A 20522-nucleotide genomic window follows, 5' to 3' on the forward strand; every position below is an offset into this window, starting at 1 on the left:
GGCATTAGGAGCCTGATGCTTATCCAGACGACTTGCATCAAGGTTCACCACACTGTACCATATCTGTAGCAGTTGTTTCATATGTTTGCAGCTCTGCTAACCCTCTCATGGTCGGAACAACTCCACAATTGTATTCCCAGCAAACGTTAGACGGTTTTACTCAACTATGCGTGAGTTATGAGATCCTGAGAGTGTTAATACTGTCACCCTTAAACCTTTTATGAGTGGAACAGTTCTATACTATACTCACTTTAAGTTGGCATAGAATTTCGTCCATTTGCTGCTTATAATCCGTAGCTTAGAGGCAGAATAGGACGATACTGGGGCTCTGTATATTTCTCCAAAGCAATTCTTCGTGACTAGCTGGATATTCCATTGCTATTCCACTGTTACAACTGAGCTTTGGAGGTGGAGAGATGGTAATGTTATGTCAGTTTAGAGAAAAGAAGAGCATAGTGTTTTACGCTAGGTAATGAATCACAGGATCCTGAGAGAGAGAGAGAGAGAGAGAGAGAGAGAGAGAGAGAGAGAGAGGATAGGGGAGACTGATTGATTTTCTCCCTCTGATAATTTTTTTTTTTTATGTTTTTGGGAATGGGATCCGTGGCCGTGTTAACAACAAGGTTAAATCACTTAATTAATACTGTGCTTGTATGAATAATTCTGTCTGTCTGTCTGTCTATCTTTCTCTCTCTCTCCCCTGATTGGTATTCCGAGTTCCAGTAGTAGGGTCTAAATGGAGGTCGTGTGCTGGTGAAAGTAATGTCTCTCTCTCTTTCTCTCTCTCTCTCTGTCCACACACACACACACACACACACACACACACACACACACACACACACACACACACACACACACACACACACACACACACACACACACACACACACACACACACACACACACACACACACACAGACCTTGAGCCTGAGATTAACACAGATATAATGAGCTTGTACCTTAATCAGACATGACCCGTTGAGACCAAATACAATTACCTGTATCCCCTACATTACCCCATCCCCCACTCCCTCATCACCCCATCCCACCCCTACATCACTCTCTGCATCACCAAAGCCCCTCTTCCACATCACTTCATCATTACTCCAGCCCCACGTAAACCTTATCGTCTACATTACCCCACCCATACATCACCCCACCCCCACAGTACCCAACCCCACCCCACCCCCACATCACCCCACCCTTCCCATCCCACCCTCACATCACCTCGTCCCACCTCCATATCGCCCCACCCCACTCCACCCCCATGCCACCTTACCCCACCCCACCCTCACATCACCCCTCCCCACTCCTACATCATCCCACCCCATCCTCACATCACCCATCCCAACCCCTTTCTATCCCTCATTGCTTGTCACTCCTCCTTTGTCATCTTTACCTCTCTTCTTTTGCTTTCATTCAATTAATTTACGATGAATATTTTACATCTCAGGTGTAACTCACAAAATATTAGGAAGTTAATTTTCTCGCCTTTAACAGCATCATGTACCCTATTTTGGATCTACCTTGCCCTAAATAAAACATGCAGTAGTCAGCTTATATTCAGGTTAATTGTAATAGTGCTGGGTGAACTGACCGTGCCCACCAGTCTGATCGATGTGAAAATCGAACTGTGGCTCATACCAGAATTCTTCGTGGACTAGGAATTGGGGTAACGTTGTCGTATGCCTGACAGGAACTTTCGCATTTACTGCAGAGAGTGACCGAGGTTGCTGGAATGGGACATGATTTAAGAGTATCTGTAACACACGTTATTATTATGTTAGCTTCATTATACTTTCTGTTTTTTGTGTCCATTTCCTAGTTGTATTTTTTTTTCTGTCTGTCTGTCTATCTGTCTGTATCTATTCATTCATCAATATGTCTTTTCCTGTTCGCCTGGCTGTCTACCTATCTTTCACGCGTCCATCAGCCTATCTGTCAGTCTGCCTGTCTACCCTCACCCCGTGCTTACCTTCATATACAGCGTAGTGAAGGTGCCGGGTGTGACGCTTTCCTCCGCCTGGGCCACTTGTCCCTCGTTTTGTGTTGTGAGGGAGGCTCGTACAGAGAGTGTCCCACCTGCTCCTGCACCCGCACCGCCGCCCCCCAGCACGCCCACCACCAACCCGTACACCGAGTCGGGCCGTACCACCGTCGGAGTCAGTACCACGTACCGTCTGAGGGAGGGGCAGGTGGATTAGGCTAGATGGGCAGGGAGAAAAAAAGGCAGTGAAAATGGGCAGTGGATAATTGATGCACGCGCACACACACACACACACACACACACACACACACACACACACACACACACACACACACACACACACACACACACACACACACACACACACACACATTGCTGGAAAAAAGGACCGCCAACAGGATTGCAAGGACACCCTGATACAGTAAGATGGATTTCAGAGTTTTGAAGATGTCTACTAGCGTCGTCTTTTGAAAGTAAATGTAGACAAGGGCAAGGTGATAGTTGCTGGGAGAGAAGGTGACCAACAGTATGATGTAATCGTAAATGGAGAGAGACTCGAACTGATTAGGGAGCTCATTGCAATAATAATGAAGTGGAAAGTAGAACAACACAGGGAAGGAAAGTGACTGGTGCAATAAAGGCCTTGGTATGAAATAGAGGTGTGAGTGTTACGGCCGGAAAAAGTTACATGGAAGTGTTTTAGTGCCCATATTAACGTGTGGGTGTGAGACTCTTGTGTGTCACGAAAACAAATATTCCATTAACAGCGGTGGAGATGAGGTTTTCGAGGAATGTATTTAGAGTGCGAAGAGTGGATACAAACTAATATAATTCTTGAAAGATATGGACTAATGAAGTCTGTAGAAATCAGAGTAGAAGAGGATGTGCTTAGGTGGTATGGATACGTGGAAAGAATGGATGTGAGTAGATTGGCGAAACTGGTGTATCTAAGTACTGTATATATGAAGGTGGGAGAATTCATGGTAAAGCAAGAAGGTGGATAGGTGTGGTAAATTTGTGAGAAAGCGAGATATGGAGGCTGATGCCGGATGGAAGAATTTTGCATGAAGTATATGACAGGGGAGTGGCACTTTTGCTATAACAGTGGTCTGGGTGACTCTAGCTGATTGGTATGGCTAAGCGAGTAAGTGTAGGAAGCTATGTCCGTGAAGTGGAGTCAAGATCCCTGGGGTTTAAATGGTGAGTGAATGAAAGTGTGGACTATCAGACTGAAATTAATGTTGATTAGGTCTACGTCTACCAGCTTTTCTTCTTTCTCTCTAAGTAATACCTCACCCTGTCTTTTTGTGGGAAAAATATATTGGGATGGTGATTATTTATATGTATAACGGTATTTATATATAATATAATGTAATATATATACATATATATATATTATATATATATATATATATATATATATATATATATATATATATATATATATAGATAGATAGATAGATAGATAGATATATAGATAGATAGATAGATAGATAGATAGATAGATATAGGTAGATAGATAGATAGATATAGATATAGAAATTTATGTATATATAAATGGATAGATGGGTGGATGGATGGATAAATGATTGGGTAGCTAGATACACAGAAAAGAATATTGATAGATGCCGAGATAGACTGAAATATAGACTGAATAATAGCTAGACAGATAGGTGCTTAGATAGATAGAAGGACGGGGAGATGCATAAACTGACATATAAACAGATAGACATATAGATAAAAAATGCTCCGAGAGACAGGTAGATCGAATGACAGACAGACGAACAGGTAGATAAAGGCAGGTGGAAGCTGACAGATAAAAGACAGATACATAGATACAAAAGTACACCCATAGATAGGTAGATAGACAGGTAGACCATATTACAGATAGATAGAGTTACAGAGACAGGCAAATAGATAGATAAATAAATAGATAACAATGCACAGATAAACAACTACTCATTCACATTCAATCCATCACTTCCAGCTGAACGCCAATGACCCCCTCACTCCCCTCCCTCAGACCCCCAGAGAAATTTGAGAAGAGTCGACGGAACTTTGACAAAAAATAATACAAGAGTCTGAGAAGCAAGGATGGGAGCGTCAAGGTGTACAAGTATGTGTGCAGGTAGGCTGGAGGGGGAGGGCTAGGGAAGGCTGGGTTGGGGAGGAGAGGGCTGGGGAGGGCTGGGCTGAGGAGAACAGGGGGGGTTGGGTTGGGAGTGTCTAGACTAGGAAGGGCTGGGTTGGGGAAGGTTTAGCTGGGAAGGGCAAGGCTGAGGAAGGTCATGCCAATATGGCCTGGACTGGGCAAGGTTTTGGAAGGCAGGGCTGAAGAGGCCTGGGCCGAGGGAAGGCTGGGATGGGGAAGGTTAGGTTGGGAAGAGCTGGGATGGGGAGGACAGGGAGGGCTGGGTTGAAGAGGGCTATGCTGGGACAGACTGACCTGGGACGGCATGGCCAGGGCGGGCTGAGCTGGGTAAAGATTTGCTAGGGAGAGCTGGACTGGGGAGGACTGAACTTGGGAGAATAAGGCAGGACGAACGCCGTGTCCGGCAATGCGGGCGACGGCATGGCTGGCTTCCTTTTTGTGCCTACTGGATAACGTTGCTGCTGTTTGGCATTTACGGAGGAACTGCCGTGTGTGTGTGTGTGTGTGTGTGTGTGTTTTAGGTAAAAGTGTACGTTTGTGTGTGCATTCAGGGGAAGATATGTGTGTGTGTGTGTGTGTTTTAGGTAAAAGTATACGTTTATGTGTGCATTCAGAGGGATGAACACTCTCTATCACAGCAGGCAGTCTAAGGGCACCGCCACACCAAGACCGGAATCAGACTTATTCTGACGCGAATGGTCCGATTCTGAACGTTAGGAGTACTGTTGGAATAAGAACACTTTGTTTCACTGAGTCACATTTTGACCATACAGTAATGCTTCTCACTGTTATCTACATCATATTTGACAGTGAGAATAAATTGGTCTGAATGTAACCCAGTGAAACCAGGTGTTGTTACTCCAGCATTTCTACTAACGTACATAACTGGACAATTTACGTCAAAATAAGTAAGGCTCCGGCCTTGGTGTAGCGCCGCCCTTACAGTGCCTAATCCTCTTAAGCTGTTCCACAAAATGAGAGGCAGAAATCAGGGACCTGTCTGCACCATCGCTCGTCCAAGTTTAGCAGACTTCTCGTATAACTGACGAGTGTGTACCTTTCCATGTTATCCTCCGCCGGCCATCGTTCCATCAAATTCGAGTTGCTCACGTGTGCTGGTGTCAGAACTGGAGGGAGGGGATGCTGTTTTGAGAGAGAGTGGCAAGGTAGTCTGTGTGACGGGTGCGAGATCAAAGAGGCTGCGTCAGAGAGCTCCGTATCAGGGTACAGGAATCACGCTGGATATCGGAGTTAATCGTTAAACCTTCACCCGTGTTCTAGGCGACAGGGGACCCTCCGCAGCACCTCTTCCTTGGCGATTTATACTGCATATTACACTTATAACAATCTCGTCTAATCAGTTTATATCATTTTAACCTTTTGTACGTCACTTATAGTCTTTTAATATTGTGATAGTTTCAATCATTAGCATATAAGAGAATACTTATGGTGTAATATACAGAATAAACCGCAAAGGAAGAAACACTACGAAATCCACAAATCCACTTAAAATCCTTTCCTCCTGAGCAGCGGTGCACTGTGGTTAGTGTACTCATCTCGTATTGTATGACCTTCGAGTATTATGTTCCAGCCCCAACCTCAGTGATCATTCAGACCGGAAGCTGGTGATTCTCGTCTGCCTGTCTGTCTGTCTTATATGTGCCATGCTATTATGGGGCAATGTTAATTCTGGGTATCACTCTTCTCGCTGATGCTGGAGACACCTTTACCCTGTGGCACTGATATAACCAGGCGACTTCGCTGCCCGATTATACAGAAGTCCCTCAGCTCCTTCCCTATCACCCGAAAAGAGGATGACTGAGTGGAGGAAGAGGGAAAAGAGAAAGAGTTCAGTCAGTGTCCAATAGGGTTAACAACTAAAATAATATCGTAAGCAGCGTCACAGTGATGACGTACTTATATTCTGGGGTAACGTTCTGCAGCGTACGAGTAAATAAAGGATATGTCTTATACCTCCAGTCTGCAAAGTCTCTCCAAAGCTGAATACAGAATAGTGGTTTCAGGACTTAAAAAAAAAAAAAAAAATGCGTCACCGAAGCGAAGGAGTTAAACGTTTCCAGTTGAGTAAGGGACATTTTTTTTTTTTAGCATAATATAAAAACAGTTTGTCCCGTCAGTTGGTATCGTAGTGTACAGTGGTATAAGATTCCTTCAGTACGTTGACATCTCTATTTCATTCTTGCGACCACCAGACAAATCTACTGAGTCTGGGAGAGCCACCTGCAGTAGCAATGAATGTGTTAGTGAAGGTTCCATTTGACTTCTTCAGTCCGAAAAGCCTCCTCCCCTAAGGCACGAATTTAGAACTCACGCAAGAAGTAACGCAGATGGAGAGTAATATTATACACTCACATACTAAGACTGGGTTGATTTTGAGGATATAACAGAAAAGAAAAAAAATAAAGGTAACCGTATTTTGAAGATACATTATAAAGTGCACTGAATGAGGATACAACACAGTAAATAAAAATGTGTTTATTTCGGGAATGCAGCATAAACAAAACTGTGTTGCTTTCAGGTTACAATACAATAAATAAATTTTTGTGTATTTTAAGGATACAATAAATACAATTTCTGTGTACTGGTATATAGCTTCCACTATGGTATCTTTTGTATGAGCTCTAAACAACGATAGTAAGAGAGAGAGAGAGAGAGAGAGAGAGAGAGAGAGAGAGAGAGAGAGAGAGAGAGAGAGAGAGAGAGAGAGAGAAAGAGAGAGAGAGAGATTTTTGCTGTGTATGTGAAGAATATGAAAATTTCTCCATGTGGTGAATTTAGTGAGGTGTAAAATCGAAGGGTCAGTAGGATTTGATGTTTTGTACTGTACAGGGAGAAAGAGCTGGAGAGGAGCTACAAAGGAGGGAGGAATGAGGGAGAGGATTACTGTGAGGGGTGAAGGAGGGAGGGAGGGGGCGAGAAGATTTAGGGTGAGAAGTGCGAGGTGGCGGGTTGAGAAATAAAGAGGTCAGGCAGAAAGAGGGATTGGGAAAGAGTACATGAGATGGGGAAAGATGGCAGAGGGAAAGGGAGAGGGAGGGGGAGGAGGACGAAAGAGGGAGGGGTGAGGAAGGGGGAGGAGGACGAAGGAGGAAAGGGGTGAGGGAGGGGGAGCAGTACGACGAGGGAGGGGGAAGGGTGAGAGGGTGACGCAGTGTTGGGTGGGGAAGGAAGAGGGTGAAAGCTAAGAGACAGAAAGAGGAAGGGCATTAGAGGGGAAATGCTGAAAGAGAGAATAGGGGGATGGAGAAGAAAAAAGAGGGAATGAGTGGCAGGATAAGAAAGATTGAGAGGTGGGAGAGGGAGAGTGAGGAATGGAAGGGAGAGGGAGGGAAGGGGAGAGAATGAGGGGCAGTGAAGGAGAGGGGGAGAGTAACATCACAGGTAAAGGAAGCAGTGAAGAGAAAAGAGTGACATTTCAAAGACCAGGAAAGAATGTAGTAGATGGGAGGCAAGTGGAGTAAAAACGTACTCCAGGACACACACACACACACACACACACACACACACACACACACACACACACACACACACACACACACACACACACACACACACACACACACACGCAAACAAACGAAAAACAAATACACCAGCATACATCCCCACACACACACACTAACCTCACCTCCCCAACCACTCCTCCACACACCTGTTCAAAAAGGTCTAAATTACTATGCAGAAGAAATCACAATGAACTGCTTTCATCTTTTTCGTCTCCACTTCCTCAATAACAGGTTGTTTTGGGTCCGGGTTAGTCCGTATCCTAGGCTCCCTTTCTTCCATTCTTTCTCTCCTTTCTTCTTTCTTTCCTGACATCCTTCCTTCTTTCTGTTCTCCCATTTTTCCTTTTTGCTTTCCTTTTTCCTTCCTAGTGCTCCCTTTTTCTTCTCTTTCCATTCTTCCTTTATGTTCTCCTTCGTCTTCTATGTATCCTCCTTCGTTTCCATTCTTTATTCCTGTTCTTCATCCTTTCTTTGCCGTCTTCCATCCTTCTCTCACATGCGTCCTTTCTCCTCTCCTTCATTCTTCCCTTTCATTCATCTTTTAACTTCATCGCAGAAACCATACTTTAGAAAGTTTTAGGTTTTAAATATGAGTTGGAATGAAATATTAGACATACAAGGCAGTTTTAAAGGACAAAAGAAAGGTTGTTATAGACCGTTTTGTCAGTATTCGTACTTCTGTCTTTTCTTTCATCCTTCTCTTCCACCTGCCCACCTTCCCCCATCTTTCCTCAACTTCGATTCATTCCCCCCCTCCTCTCTCTCTCTCTCTCTCTCTCTTTCTCTCTCACTACCAAGATCGATTTCCATTTAATTTTACAAAGGGTGTACAACAGCGGAGAGGATGGGAGAAGGCGAGGACGACCGCGACTGAAGGAAGGGTACCCTAAGGGGAGGGAGGGTGCATGGGGTGGAATATACAGTACACTGAACCTGGGAGCTGTTTTCCACTGTGTTCTTGCAATTTTCTGACGATTTTCTTCACCTAAGAATTAATTTTTTGGATGTGGCCTTCATCAAAGCTTTACCTACTCAAGATCTATATGAGTTTTTTTTTTTTTGGGGGGGGGGGATTGCATATTCTTGGGCATACGAGACCCCTCTAACCTCTTTAGCCCAAGGACGCTGTTTTATTTTTTCCGATACTGGCTGCCTCAGGACCATTTTGTTTTGCCGAGGAAGGTTCTGAAAGGGTTAAGGAAGGCATTATCTAGCATCGCCAGTTTGAATTGTCTCTCCTAAGCTGAATAAAATCGTCTGGTGGTAGCAAGAGGAGAAGAAAAAGAAACCTCATTGTAAAAAATAAAAAGACAATGGTAAATAAATATACGAACGAATGCCATGTTAACCCATTCACTGTAAGGACATTATATTTTTTAAATCTTGCTGCCGCCACTCCGCAATGCCCAGCTGACGAGAGATATTCCCAACTGGAGAGGTTACTGTAGATTTGGCCTCTATAATCCCCGCCACCGCAAGAGGTTTCCACTGAACTGAATCATCTGAAGTTAGTACGAATAATGTAAAGAAAGAAAGAAAAAAAAAAAGAGCTCTGTTAGTACTGCAAGGGTCGGTGTTAGAGGATGGGCAGTATAAGCTTCATCATCATCATCGTCGTCGTCGTCGTCATCATCGTCATCATCATCATCTCTTTCCCGCGTTGATAAGACTCATTCCGGCAACGTCGTACAGTAAAGGTTCGTCTATACAGAGTTTATAATGATCTTCCTGGATTTTACTGGGCAACCTGTTTCGGTATTACTGTAATATAAATAACACGTAATGATATAAATAACACACATTCTAAATAACTCATTAAGAATATAAATAACACAAAACAAGATACGAAGAGAGTGTCAGACACAAAAATCCCTTCGCCTAACCTGTTTCTTATTACTGAATTTATAGATACAGAAATAATAACTTGCACTTCAGTCCACAACGTCAGATTTAAGCGTTAATGAATTCAGTGGTGAAAACAGAGGCAGGAGACGCAAAGGGTCTTAAGTATCTATCCGTACCAATATAATGTGCCAAGGAGCTTTGTGAGTTCTAAGTCTAGGGTTCGAACTCCATCATGGCAGGCATTTAAAGCGATGGCTGGTAGTACAGCCTTTTATTCGCGTGCGCATTTTAGCGGCCTGGCGGCTCTGTCGATGGAATAGTACAGACTGATACATAGAAACTTAGCAAATACAACATACACACACACACACACACACACACACACACACACACACACAGCTGGCACGAGACACCCTTTTCCATTTCGCCATCAATCGGACTGAGTGGCTTTGGAGATTTCGAAATCTCCAACACCTGTTTTTTTTTTTTTTTTTTTTTTGTATCCGACTCTGGACAAAGGCTTCAGGGCCTGTTTCTCGGGGGCAGTGGCCTATCCCGAGGCCCAGTAGTCCTCCTGCACCTCCACATTTCACCACTTCGGCACTAACACCCACCGTCCGTATTGAATACATGCTAGTGCTGTCTCATACATGACTGGTGAATTGGTATTAGCGGGGGTTCTTTTACATGTCGGCGGGTCTTCTGGTAGATCAGGAAAGTCTTTGCTTTGCATTATCTGTTATTATGTAATCTGAGTTCATATTCAGACGCTGTAAGAAGTGTATAAAACAAGTGCAAAAATACGAGGTAGGTGCAGGGGCTTCAATAAAGTCTACGGGAGTGAATCATGTCGTTTCCGAGAATCTGTAGTGACAAACAGACGGACGGGACAACTCCGAAAGATTCCCCCGCATCTAAGAGGTATCAAGGCGTAATATATATATATATATATATATATATATATATATATATATATATATATATATATATATATATATATATATATATATATATATATACATATATAATCGCTGAGGAATCCGTGCTGCGAAGCCTTCCATGCCATGTAGAAAACAGCCCTGGTACAAATAGAGAAAAGTTAACATTTGAAAATTTTTTAGTTCAGGATAAGAATTGGATAGAAGTCATTTTATTTTACTATCGAATTAGGGTACACAGAGACGAAGGTTATGAGAAGATGACAGTAAGCAGTGAGGGAGCGTGTGTGGGGTACGCAGTGGAGTCTCTAGAAGAAATGGGTTTTCCACATCCACCCCCTTCCCATTCGTTCCCTTCTCTCCCCTTCCCTTCCCTCCCCAGCCCCTCCTTTTTAGGTTGTTTCTTCGGTAAACACTCAGTGCGTCCCTGACTCACTTCATTCTCCTTCATTCTCTCTCCACTCCTTTAGTGCCCTTCTCTCTCTCTCTCTCTCTCTCTCTCTCCTAATTTTCCATTCTTTCTTTTCTCCCACTCTCTTTCTTCCATTTCCTTTGTCTGTCATTCTGTCTGTCTGGTTCTCTCCGAATAATGTCTAATTTCATAATCCTTAGTTCGCGTCCGTACTTCGTTCTGAAATGCAATCTTGTGTATCATCAAATCATAACAGCAAATGTTATTAGAGGTCCTTTGGAGTGTGCTTTAAGACAAACAAATTTCCGGAAACCATCCCATTTTGCCATCCACCTATATATATATATACTTCTCAATGCTGGTCGTCACTTCCATTCTCCTTTCTGTTTTTTGTCTAATATTTCCTTCTTCCTCTCTCATTTTCCTTCCCACTTTTCCTTGTTATAATCTTTCCTCCCCTTTTCCTCTTTCAGTCTCTTTCTTCCCCTCCTCGACCCTTTACCTTTCATTTCCTCTCTCCTCACTCGCAGTCCATTCCCTTTCTCTATATTTTCCTCTCACAATCTTTTGCTCCCCTAAGTCCCTCACACTCCCTTCTCTTTGCTTATCTTTATCCTCCATCTTTTTGTTCCCTTCCTCTTCTCTCCACTTCCTCTCTGCTCCCATCCTTACTACTCCTCCTTCTTTTCTCTATCATTATCTCTCTCCTTCTTCATTTTCTCTTCTCACTTCCAGTAGCTTTCCTTCCTGCCTCTCCTCCCCTCCCTTTCTCCGTCCCTTCCTGTCCTTTCACCTTTCCATCTCACAATCTACCTCCTTTCCCTCCTTCACACACTTTCTCTCTCCTTCCCTACTAATACTTATCCTTATCCCCCTCCCACATCCCTCACCCAGTTCCCCATATCCCTCTCCTATATTCTTTTTCTACCTCTCCCTCCAAATTCTTTTCTTCTTTTCCTTCCCCTCCCCTTCCATCTCCCTCTCTCAAACTCTCCTTCTTTTCCTCTTCTTCATACTCTCCCCCCTCCTTCAAATCCCTCTCTTCGTTGCCATCCCCTGCCTTTCCTTCTCTCTCTCTCTCTCTCTCTCTCTCTCTCTCTTTCTCTCCTCCTCCTCCTCCTCCTCCTCCTCCTTCTCACACACTCCCACCCCCAACCCAGCCCCTCGTCTTGTGGTGGCATATTGACCTAGATGGCTCAGCTCCCTTGATTCCTGGAAAGCGGCCCCAGGATTCGAACCCAAATAGTAGATTTCTATACCAGAGGGGAGCGTGTTTTTACGTGGCTTCTGGGATTTCTTAACACTTTTTTGTCAGCGCCTCATTTTGCACATCATGCCTTAGTAACCCCTCTGATCATGAGGCCCCGTATTGTGCTGGTTTCTGAGATTTCTTAAAGCCCTTTCGTTTGCGACTTAATCTGCACGTCAATTCTTAATAATCCTCAAGTATGCTATTGATGAAAACTGTGTTCATGTAAATGGGTATAAAAAGCATGCAAAATTACGGTATCAGATGGAAAATAAGTCCCTAAAGAAGAGGCGTTACGCAACCTTCTGTGCCAGCAAGAGTACGGGCAGGGGCAATACCGATTTATTAATCCTCTCACTATCCCAGTTCTCTCTCTCTCTCTCTCTCTCTCTCTCTCTCTCTCTGTTTACGTAATTTGTTGATCTTTACCCTTCATCCTCACTAACTTTTTACATTATAATTTTTAAGGTAACCAGATTCTCGTGTGAGTGAAGTAAATACATACAAGCTTCGTTCATGTGTGTGTGTGTGTGTGTGTGTGTGTGTGTGTGTGTGTGTGTGTGATCATTTTCTTTTGCTGTGCTGCCCGTGATGATATTTTTGCTTCTTCACGTACATTTGGTTCCGGCGCACCCCAGCTCTCAGGTTATTACTTGGGCCCAAATTGTGAACCTGCTATATATTTGAGTCAGGATTATCTCATTCAGGCTTGGTACGTTCATTTGCGAGAAAGAAGAAGTAGAAGCAGAAGAAGAAGGATGAGGAGGACGAGGATGAGGATGAGGATGAGGAGGAGGTGGAGAAGAAGAAAAAAATAAAACAGATTTATGTCCGTGGACTTCACATCCAAAATCTTCTTAATTCCCGGATTTCCCATGACTGAAGGAAATCGTCTGAAATAAACCCCGAAAAAATCCCCCAGCATTATAATATCAGTGGAAATTTAACCCCTTCCTCCCGAGAGTGTCATTTAAATTTTTTTCAATCTATATCTGGACGATTTTGTTTAGGACGGGCAATTGAATACGGAGGGATTGGTTCCAGCGTTCGTTAACCCCTTCAAAACGGAAGGTCTGTTCTAACTTTCGTAAAATCGTCTGGAGTAGGAAGAGTAGATTAAATTACGTCGCAGGATTCAGTGGGTTAAGCTTTCCCCCTTCCCCAGTAGCCGGGACCATGTGATCGAATCTGTCACTACGTTGCATAGTAGTGGTAGTAGTAGCAGTAGCAGTTGTGGTTGTGGTGGTAGTAGTGGTGGTGGTGGTAGTAGTGGTGGTATGGTAGTGGTAGTAGCAGTCCTAAGTCGCCCTCTTCCACAGTCCACCACCTTTCTTTCAGGGGAAAATGGGGAAGGGATTGAGGATGTTTGTATAACCAGGCAGCTCCACCGTCCAGTTGTTTGAATGCCATCACAAGAAGGCGCCCCTCTCCATCACTCTTCTCAATTTGAGCAGTTTTAACCTTTTCGCTGCCACATAAGATTTTATTTTTTAGTGTTACTCTGACCATCCCCAAGACTGTTCTACTTGGTTCAGGAAAATCCAGGATCTAGTTTAATTCTTAGCCTGCTCATCTCAAGGTTAAATACGGACGACTTTGTTCAGCTCATGAAAAGTCGCAGCAGCAAACGTGTAAAGTAATACTATACGAGTGAATGAAACAAATCTGGAAGGCCTGAATGACAAATGTATGTAAAATAATGTAGGGTAGTGTATATTCACAGGGTACTCTCGCTAACAATAATTTTTCCTCATCCTCTACCTTTACACGAGGCTAAAAGAATTGTCGTTGCTAAGGTAACATGAAACAACAAAGGCCTGGCGGTGACAGTTCCAAGCTTCCCTAGACTGCAGGAGTAACAGCGTCATTGCAAACTGTTCGTCGTGCAGTTTAACAAGGCTTCCAGCTACCTCCTTATCCCCTGGAATCCAGTGGCGTATATTTGTAGTTTCTTCTTGCTGTTTCCGAACGATTTTATTCACCTTCATAAAGTTTTTCTTGTTGAAGGGACTGATGGAGGGAATATCGCGTCCCTCCATTTCGGAAAGTCTATTCTAAGGTGAATGAAATCCTCTGGATATAAAACAAAGAAAGAAAAATGAATATATTTGTTCACACAATAGGCTTAGCACTTTATAACAGATCTTTGTCTGGTGCAAAACAGGTCTTTGGTCGGTGTAAAGAAGGTCTTTGTTAGGTCTAAAACCCCACCTACCACTTCCCCCCGGCCCAGGATAGAACTGGATGGCGGACAAAAACTACGGCTCACAGGTGAGCGTTCTTTTATCTTTTCTTTTCTTTTTTTCTAATTTTCCGCTTGTGTCTTTTCCACTCCTTGCGTTTGGATTTTGTCCGTTCGATTCATAGTAGTTTGATGATGTTGATGATGATGATGGTGGTGGTGGTGGTGGTGGTGGAAATGATGAAGATGATGATCTGAATAGAGGTCTGTCGAGAGGCTTGGTGAGATAAAAAAAAAAAAAAAAAGGCCATATTTTAAAATCTGTGGAGTATTGCAATATTTTAAAAAAACGGCGAAGGAAGAGGCTCTTGGGAGCTTCCTTACCTGACAAGAATATGTTTCTCAATAGTGAAGCTCATAGGTTTAGATTTTTGTATAACCCTTAACTCTGACTGCGAATTACATATACTTAAATTTCTGGTGGTTAATGTCAAACGATTTCCCTACGCTGAGGGCAAATCAAAGGCGTCAAGAATGTCAAAAACCATCACAATTAACTCGGTGAAAAGAAATATGGAACTTTACATTATATCCGAGCTTACGACTTTTTTTCAGTTCAGAGACACTTACTGAAGCTAAAAGATAAATTTACTTTAAAGAATTTTGAATATCGTCATTCCTGGAGGACGCTGTGCAGTAATGAGGAGATAGGAGGATACAGGAAGTGCAAATGACAGGAGGCTTGTTAGTTCATAGGGAGTTTATGGGCTGGGGTAAAATTAATGACACTAAAATATATCATAATAACGCGTGTGAGGAAAGGATGGAGAAGAGGTCGGGTTAAGGACAAGGGAGACAGAATCAACACCCATTCATTTCAAGTTGCCTGGACACACATCCTGTTTGGTGGACTGGTTTTGTGTGTGTGTGTGTGTGTGTGTGTGTGTAAGAAAAAAAAATACGTAGAGGATAATATTTTGGTAGCTAAGAAGACAGTGTAGCAAGCGAGCAAAATACTCCCTCAAGGCGAGCAGCTTATAGACCACCACGGGACAGCTTCATGGCTCCTTCATAAGCCTTCAGCATAAATAGCTTGACCTCTGCTTTCGGCTGCATTTTCTTGTGATGTTAATATTTTCCTCAATATATTTTCAAATGTGTATAATTTTGGGACCTTTTTTTATGTCGATTTTTTTTTTTTTTAACCTTTCTTCTTGATGTTATAATTTTTGTGGAGATTATTTGGTGGGTATTAATGGGTCATGCTATATCATCCAATCGTTGTATTCTTGCTTGCCCCAGCAGGAGCTCAGGGTCCCGGGGCTAGCCTACTCATTCCCGACATTCAAGGCGAAGGTGACCAGCCTCGCTCTTCCCTGAGTTGTATTAAGTGAACCCTACACCATAAGCTTCCCTCGGCTATAAACCCTTGACGATCTCATCCGGATGGTGCTTCATAGGACACTACACAGTTCATAAATAAATATCTCGGCCTGTGCTTTAATCGTACTGTAATTACCTTTCCTGCTCATGGAGATTTCTGGGTGAATTTTAATATTGTTCTTAAAATTGTTGGGTGAGCTTTCCTTCCTACTGCGCCCTCATAGTGATTACTTCTGATGTTACTCTTGGTCTCTGTCTGTCTGTCTGTCTGTCTGTCTGTCTGTCTCTGTCTCTGTCTCTGTCTCTGTCTCTGTCTCTCTCTCTTCCCTTTCTTTCTCTCCCCTCTCCCCTTTCTTTCTCTCTCCCATTCCCCCCCCTTTTCCTCTACCTCCCCTTTCTTTCCATCTCTTCTCTTTTCCTCTCCTCTTCTTTTCCTATCTCTCACTTCTCTCCTTTCTTTCCTTCTCTTCTTCCCTGTCCTTTCCCTCTTCTCTTCCCCTCCCTTTCCATCTCTTCCTCCCTTCCTCTTCTCATCATCTCTCCATCCCTCTCCACCTCAGGCCAATTATCTCTACCTTGATTCTGCTATCACGTCACATTATCCTCGCAAGACGTTTAATAATAACAACAGGCATCTTCTCCCTTTATCCCCCTTATTCTGTCTCTTGCCTCCGTGTTTTCTCTCTTTTCCTCCATTCCCCTTTTCTCTCCACATTTTTACCTCTCTCTTATCTCCTTTTTCCTCCTTTCTGACAATTTTCCTCCCCCTTCCCTCAACTCTCTTTTCTCTTCGTTCCCTGTCTCCTTTCTTTCATATTTTTCCTTATTCCTCTCTACTCCCCTTCCTCCCTTCTCTTACCTTTCTCCTCTCCTCCCTTCCCTCCCCCAGGTCACTTGCCTCCTCCTGACATACTCCAGTGTCTCTCAAGTGTTCATATACCTTCCTGAGACAAATGTAGAACAGCCTTTACCGTTATGACCATATTTCATTTCCCGTTTCCCTTTCTTTGTTACTTCCACCCCCCCCTTCTCTCGCTCTCTCTCTCGTGAAGGTACAAATCCCCACACACTTATATAACACTCATATATAAATCCTCTAGAACACAGGACATCCTCTTGTCTTTTTGCCCTCTTCCCTCTTCCCTAATTTTTTCTTATTTATTCTCTTCCCTCTTTCCCTCTTCCTCAGTTATCCTCTCCTCTTTTCCTTCCCTATTTCCCTCTCAGATTCCCTTCTCTTAGACTTTCCTTTCCTTTTCTTATATCCTTCTCTTTCCCTTCCTTTTTCCCAGCTTCCCTTCCCTTTCTCTTCCCATTTCGCGCCTTTATTCCCTTCTCTTTTCTATTCTTTCGCCTCTTCTGTTCCCTTAGCTTTTCCTTCCATTTTGGTTCTCTTATTACCTTCTCTTTTCCTTCTCTTTTCTCATTCATGCCCCCTTCTCTTTTTCTTCTCTTTCTCCTGTCTTATTACATTCTCTTTTCTTTTTCTTTCTTCTTGTCATTCCCTTTTCTCTTCATTCTCTTTCCTATCCCTTTTCCCTTCTCTTTTTCTTTCCTTTCTCCTCCCTTTTACCTTTTCTCTCCCATCCCTTTCTGTTTCCCTCCCTTTTCCTCTTATTTCCCTTTTTTCCTTACCTTTCCCCCCTCACTGTTTTTCCCATCTCTGTTCCTTCCTTATGCCCTTTCCTCCCGTTTCCCTCTCTTTTTCCCCTCCCCTCCATGGTCTCCTCCCATCCACGCACCCCTTTCAGTGTCCACATACTTCATTGACGGCGTTAAGTGAGCTGCCAGGAACAGTCTTCATACTTTCTGCCCTTCAGTTCCTCTTATTCTTTCTCCCTCTGCCTTCCTTATTCCTTATCTCTTTTTCGTTCGTCCTCTTTTCCATTTTCTTCTTCCCTTCCTTGAACTATTCCTCTTTTATCTCCTATTCCTTCTCATTTCCTTGAGTTTTCCCTCCTTTCTCTCCTCTTCCATCCCATTCTTTTCACTTTTTTCCCTCTTTCTTCCTCCTTTTCCTTCCCTTGTCCCTTCTCTTCTATTCATATTTTCCTCTCTTCTCCATCCTTTGTCTTTCATCCTTCCCCTTTCTTCCCTTTCCCTCTCCTCTTCTCTCTCCTCTTCTCCTCTATTTTATTCCGCGTTCCTACCGACCCTTTCCCTCTCCTTTCATTTCCGTTTCCTTCACTCCTTCCTAACCATTCCCCATCCTATCCTTTCCCTTTTCTTCCCTCCTCCCTACCCTTTCCCTGTCCTCTCCGCTCCCCTTCCTACCCTCCTCCAGACCCCTTGCCCAGAGCTCCTCTTGTATTTATATACCTTCTTGAGAGTCACAGAGGAGTTGCCAATAACAATATCTACACTCACTCTCTCTCTCTCTCTCTCTCTCTCTCCCTCCCTCTCTCTCTCTTTCTCACTCTCTCTCTCTCTCTTCATTTTTTCCTGTCTTCTCCTCTTTCCGTCTCTTCACTCTCCAGCACTTCTCTTTTTCTCCGTTTCCCCTTCCTTCCTCTTTCCCCCTCTTCTTCCCTTCCTTTCCTTCCCCCTTCCTCTATTCTTCCCTCCTACCCTAGCTCCCTTCCTCTTTTACAAACGTCTTTGCGATCCATAAGAGGGCTGCCAGTAACACAGTCTTCACTCTTCGTTTACTCTTTCCTCTTTTTTTCCTCTGTCTTCCACTCTCCCGTTTCTCTCTCCTCTCTGTTCACTCTCATTTCATCCTCTTCTTGCCCTTCTCTCACTCCCATTTGCTCTCTGTGTTTTTCCCGGATTTCGTTTCTTCTCCCTCCATTATCTCCATTTTCCTCTTTTTCCTTCTCTTTTTTCCTAGTCTTTTTCTCCCTTTCCCTCGTTTCCTTCTCTTCTCTTTCTCTCTTCCTTCCTTGTTTTTCTCTTCTCTTTCCGTTTTTCTTTAGAAGCCTATTTATTCCTTCTCCACTGCTTCTCTCCATTTTACCCTTCTTCTCCCCCTTCCTCCTTCCTCTCTCTCTCTCTCTCTCTCTCTCTCTCATTTTCCTCCGTGTCTCCCCTCCTCTCCTTTTCTCACTTTTCTTTCCCTGCCTCTCCTCCTCCCCCTCTTTCTCATTTCCCACCAGTACTGCGGATGTAAATTAAACAGAAAAACAGTTACTTACGTTGAGTCACTGGGACGGCCGTGCATGCTCAGTCTTTCCATAACTCTCCTCCAGCTGTCCCTCTCTCTGTCACCCAATCCTTCCGCTGCCTGGGGCCCATCCATCTCCTTCGCTTCCTTCCTCCAGCCACGTTTGAAGGGCGTCGCTAGTGTTATGGAAACCTCGCTGGCTACCTCCTGCGGCCACACCTCCGGGAAGCTGAAGAAGAGGCCGAAGACACATACCTGGACGAGATGTTTACGTTTTGGGAACATGGCGGCTGTGTCAGGCTCTTCCCGTACCACCCCTCTCACCTGCATGACCGTCCCCGCTGCATGGCCATTACCTGAGGGCACACGGGGCATGACACGGGGTTAGCAGAAACAACAGGAAGCCCCGTGAGAGGTGTATTGGTTTATCCATCTGTCTGTCTCTAGCTACCTATCTGCATTTCAGTCTACCTATCTGTCGTTATCTGTCTTTTTCTATCTATGGTTATCAGACTCTCTCTCTCTCTCTCTCTCTCTCTCTCTCTCTCTCTCTCTCTCTCTCTCTCTCTCTCTCTAACCAAACGCTTTAATTCCTATTCCAGTGACGTATTTGATCACTTCCAAACCATTTTATTACCGCTGGAGACACCATCTGTAGTGACGGTGCTACAAACAACCTCCATCAATCCCTTCATGTCCTGATTTTCCTCCCTAATCTGAAGGAAATCGTCTGAAGGCAGCAAGAATGAAGTATAGAGTATGTCGTCTCAGTGAAGGGTTAACCTCTCGAGTCATGGTATCATTTTAATTCTAGCTACAACCAAACGATAATGTTTAAATTAGAGGTCTTTCTTACTCAAATGTAAACACTCCTCTCCCATCCCGCCGGGAGATTCCTTGTGTGTTGCGGGTACGACGTAATGTTACCAGTGTCTAGTCGGCATTATATATTCGTTTCCTACCCCCAATGCAACACCCACGGCAACACCAGCAGACAGGGCCTTCCTCGCAACTCACAGGATACCACTTGGCTAGTGTCCATAGAGCGCTATATATGGACCGCCCTATATAAGCCCTCCAGTTCAGACAGTCCCCACGGAGATGAATAAAATCGCAATGAGACGCCACGACTCAAACGAATATTACGTCCACACCTGAGACGTGCCGGAACTTAAAGTGTGGCAGGAGTGCATGATTTGACAGGAATTGCAATGAGAATCGGTAGGGGGTAGAAATAACAACAAGGATAAATAGTATCTTCCATCTCCTAAATGAGAGAGAGAGAGAGAGAGAGAGAGAGAGAGAGAGAGAGAGAGAGAGAGAGAGAGAGAGAGAGAGAGAGAGAGAGAGAGAGCTTGGAAGCCCTTAAATAAGTAAACAAGTATCACTAAAACAAGCAAAAATAATCACACACACACACACACACACACACACACACACACACACACACACACACACACACACAGCTTAGAGTGAATTGAGATGAGGTAGTCAGAGTTTGTTCTACCTAATGACCTTTGGATGAGCCACCTTTTTAACAAGGCCATGACACGATGAAAAAATTGCCGGGGATACAGAGAAAGAAAAAGGAGAAAACGCCTGTATTATGAAAACTCTCTCTCTCTCTCTCTCTCTCTCTCTCTCTCTCTTTCTCTCTCTCTCTCTCTCTGTCACCTCAACTGAAAAAATTATCATTTTTGAAATTCATTTTTATTTACACCAGGAATTTACCTATCACATCTCACAT

The 20522-nt window shown here is 43.8% G+C and overlaps 1 protein-coding gene across 1 annotated transcript in view; it reads right to left on the bottom strand.

Moving 5' to 3' along the window:
• LOC145391360 (CD109 antigen-like) overlaps window positions 1-20522 on the bottom strand; it is a 98849-nt gene that overhangs the window by 72417 nt on the left and 5910 nt on the right. The window contains exons 2-4 of the mRNA XM_080265958.1: window positions 18980-19131; window positions 6319-6380; window positions 1976-2180 (exon numbers count right to left, since the gene is read on the bottom strand). Coding sequence (XP_080122084.1) covers window positions 1976-2180; window positions 6319-6380; window positions 18980-19131 — 419 coding nt within the window. The remainder of the gene's footprint in view (window positions 1-1975; window positions 2181-6318; window positions 6381-18979; window positions 19132-20522) is intronic.

Source organism: Coenobita brevimanus, chromosome 18 (genome assembly GCF_032717465.1).
Source record: "Coenobita brevimanus isolate Jiangsu-jjx chromosome 18, ASM3271746v2, whole genome shotgun sequence".
Lineage (NCBI taxonomy): Eukaryota > Metazoa > Arthropoda > Malacostraca > Decapoda > Coenobitidae > Coenobita > Coenobita brevimanus.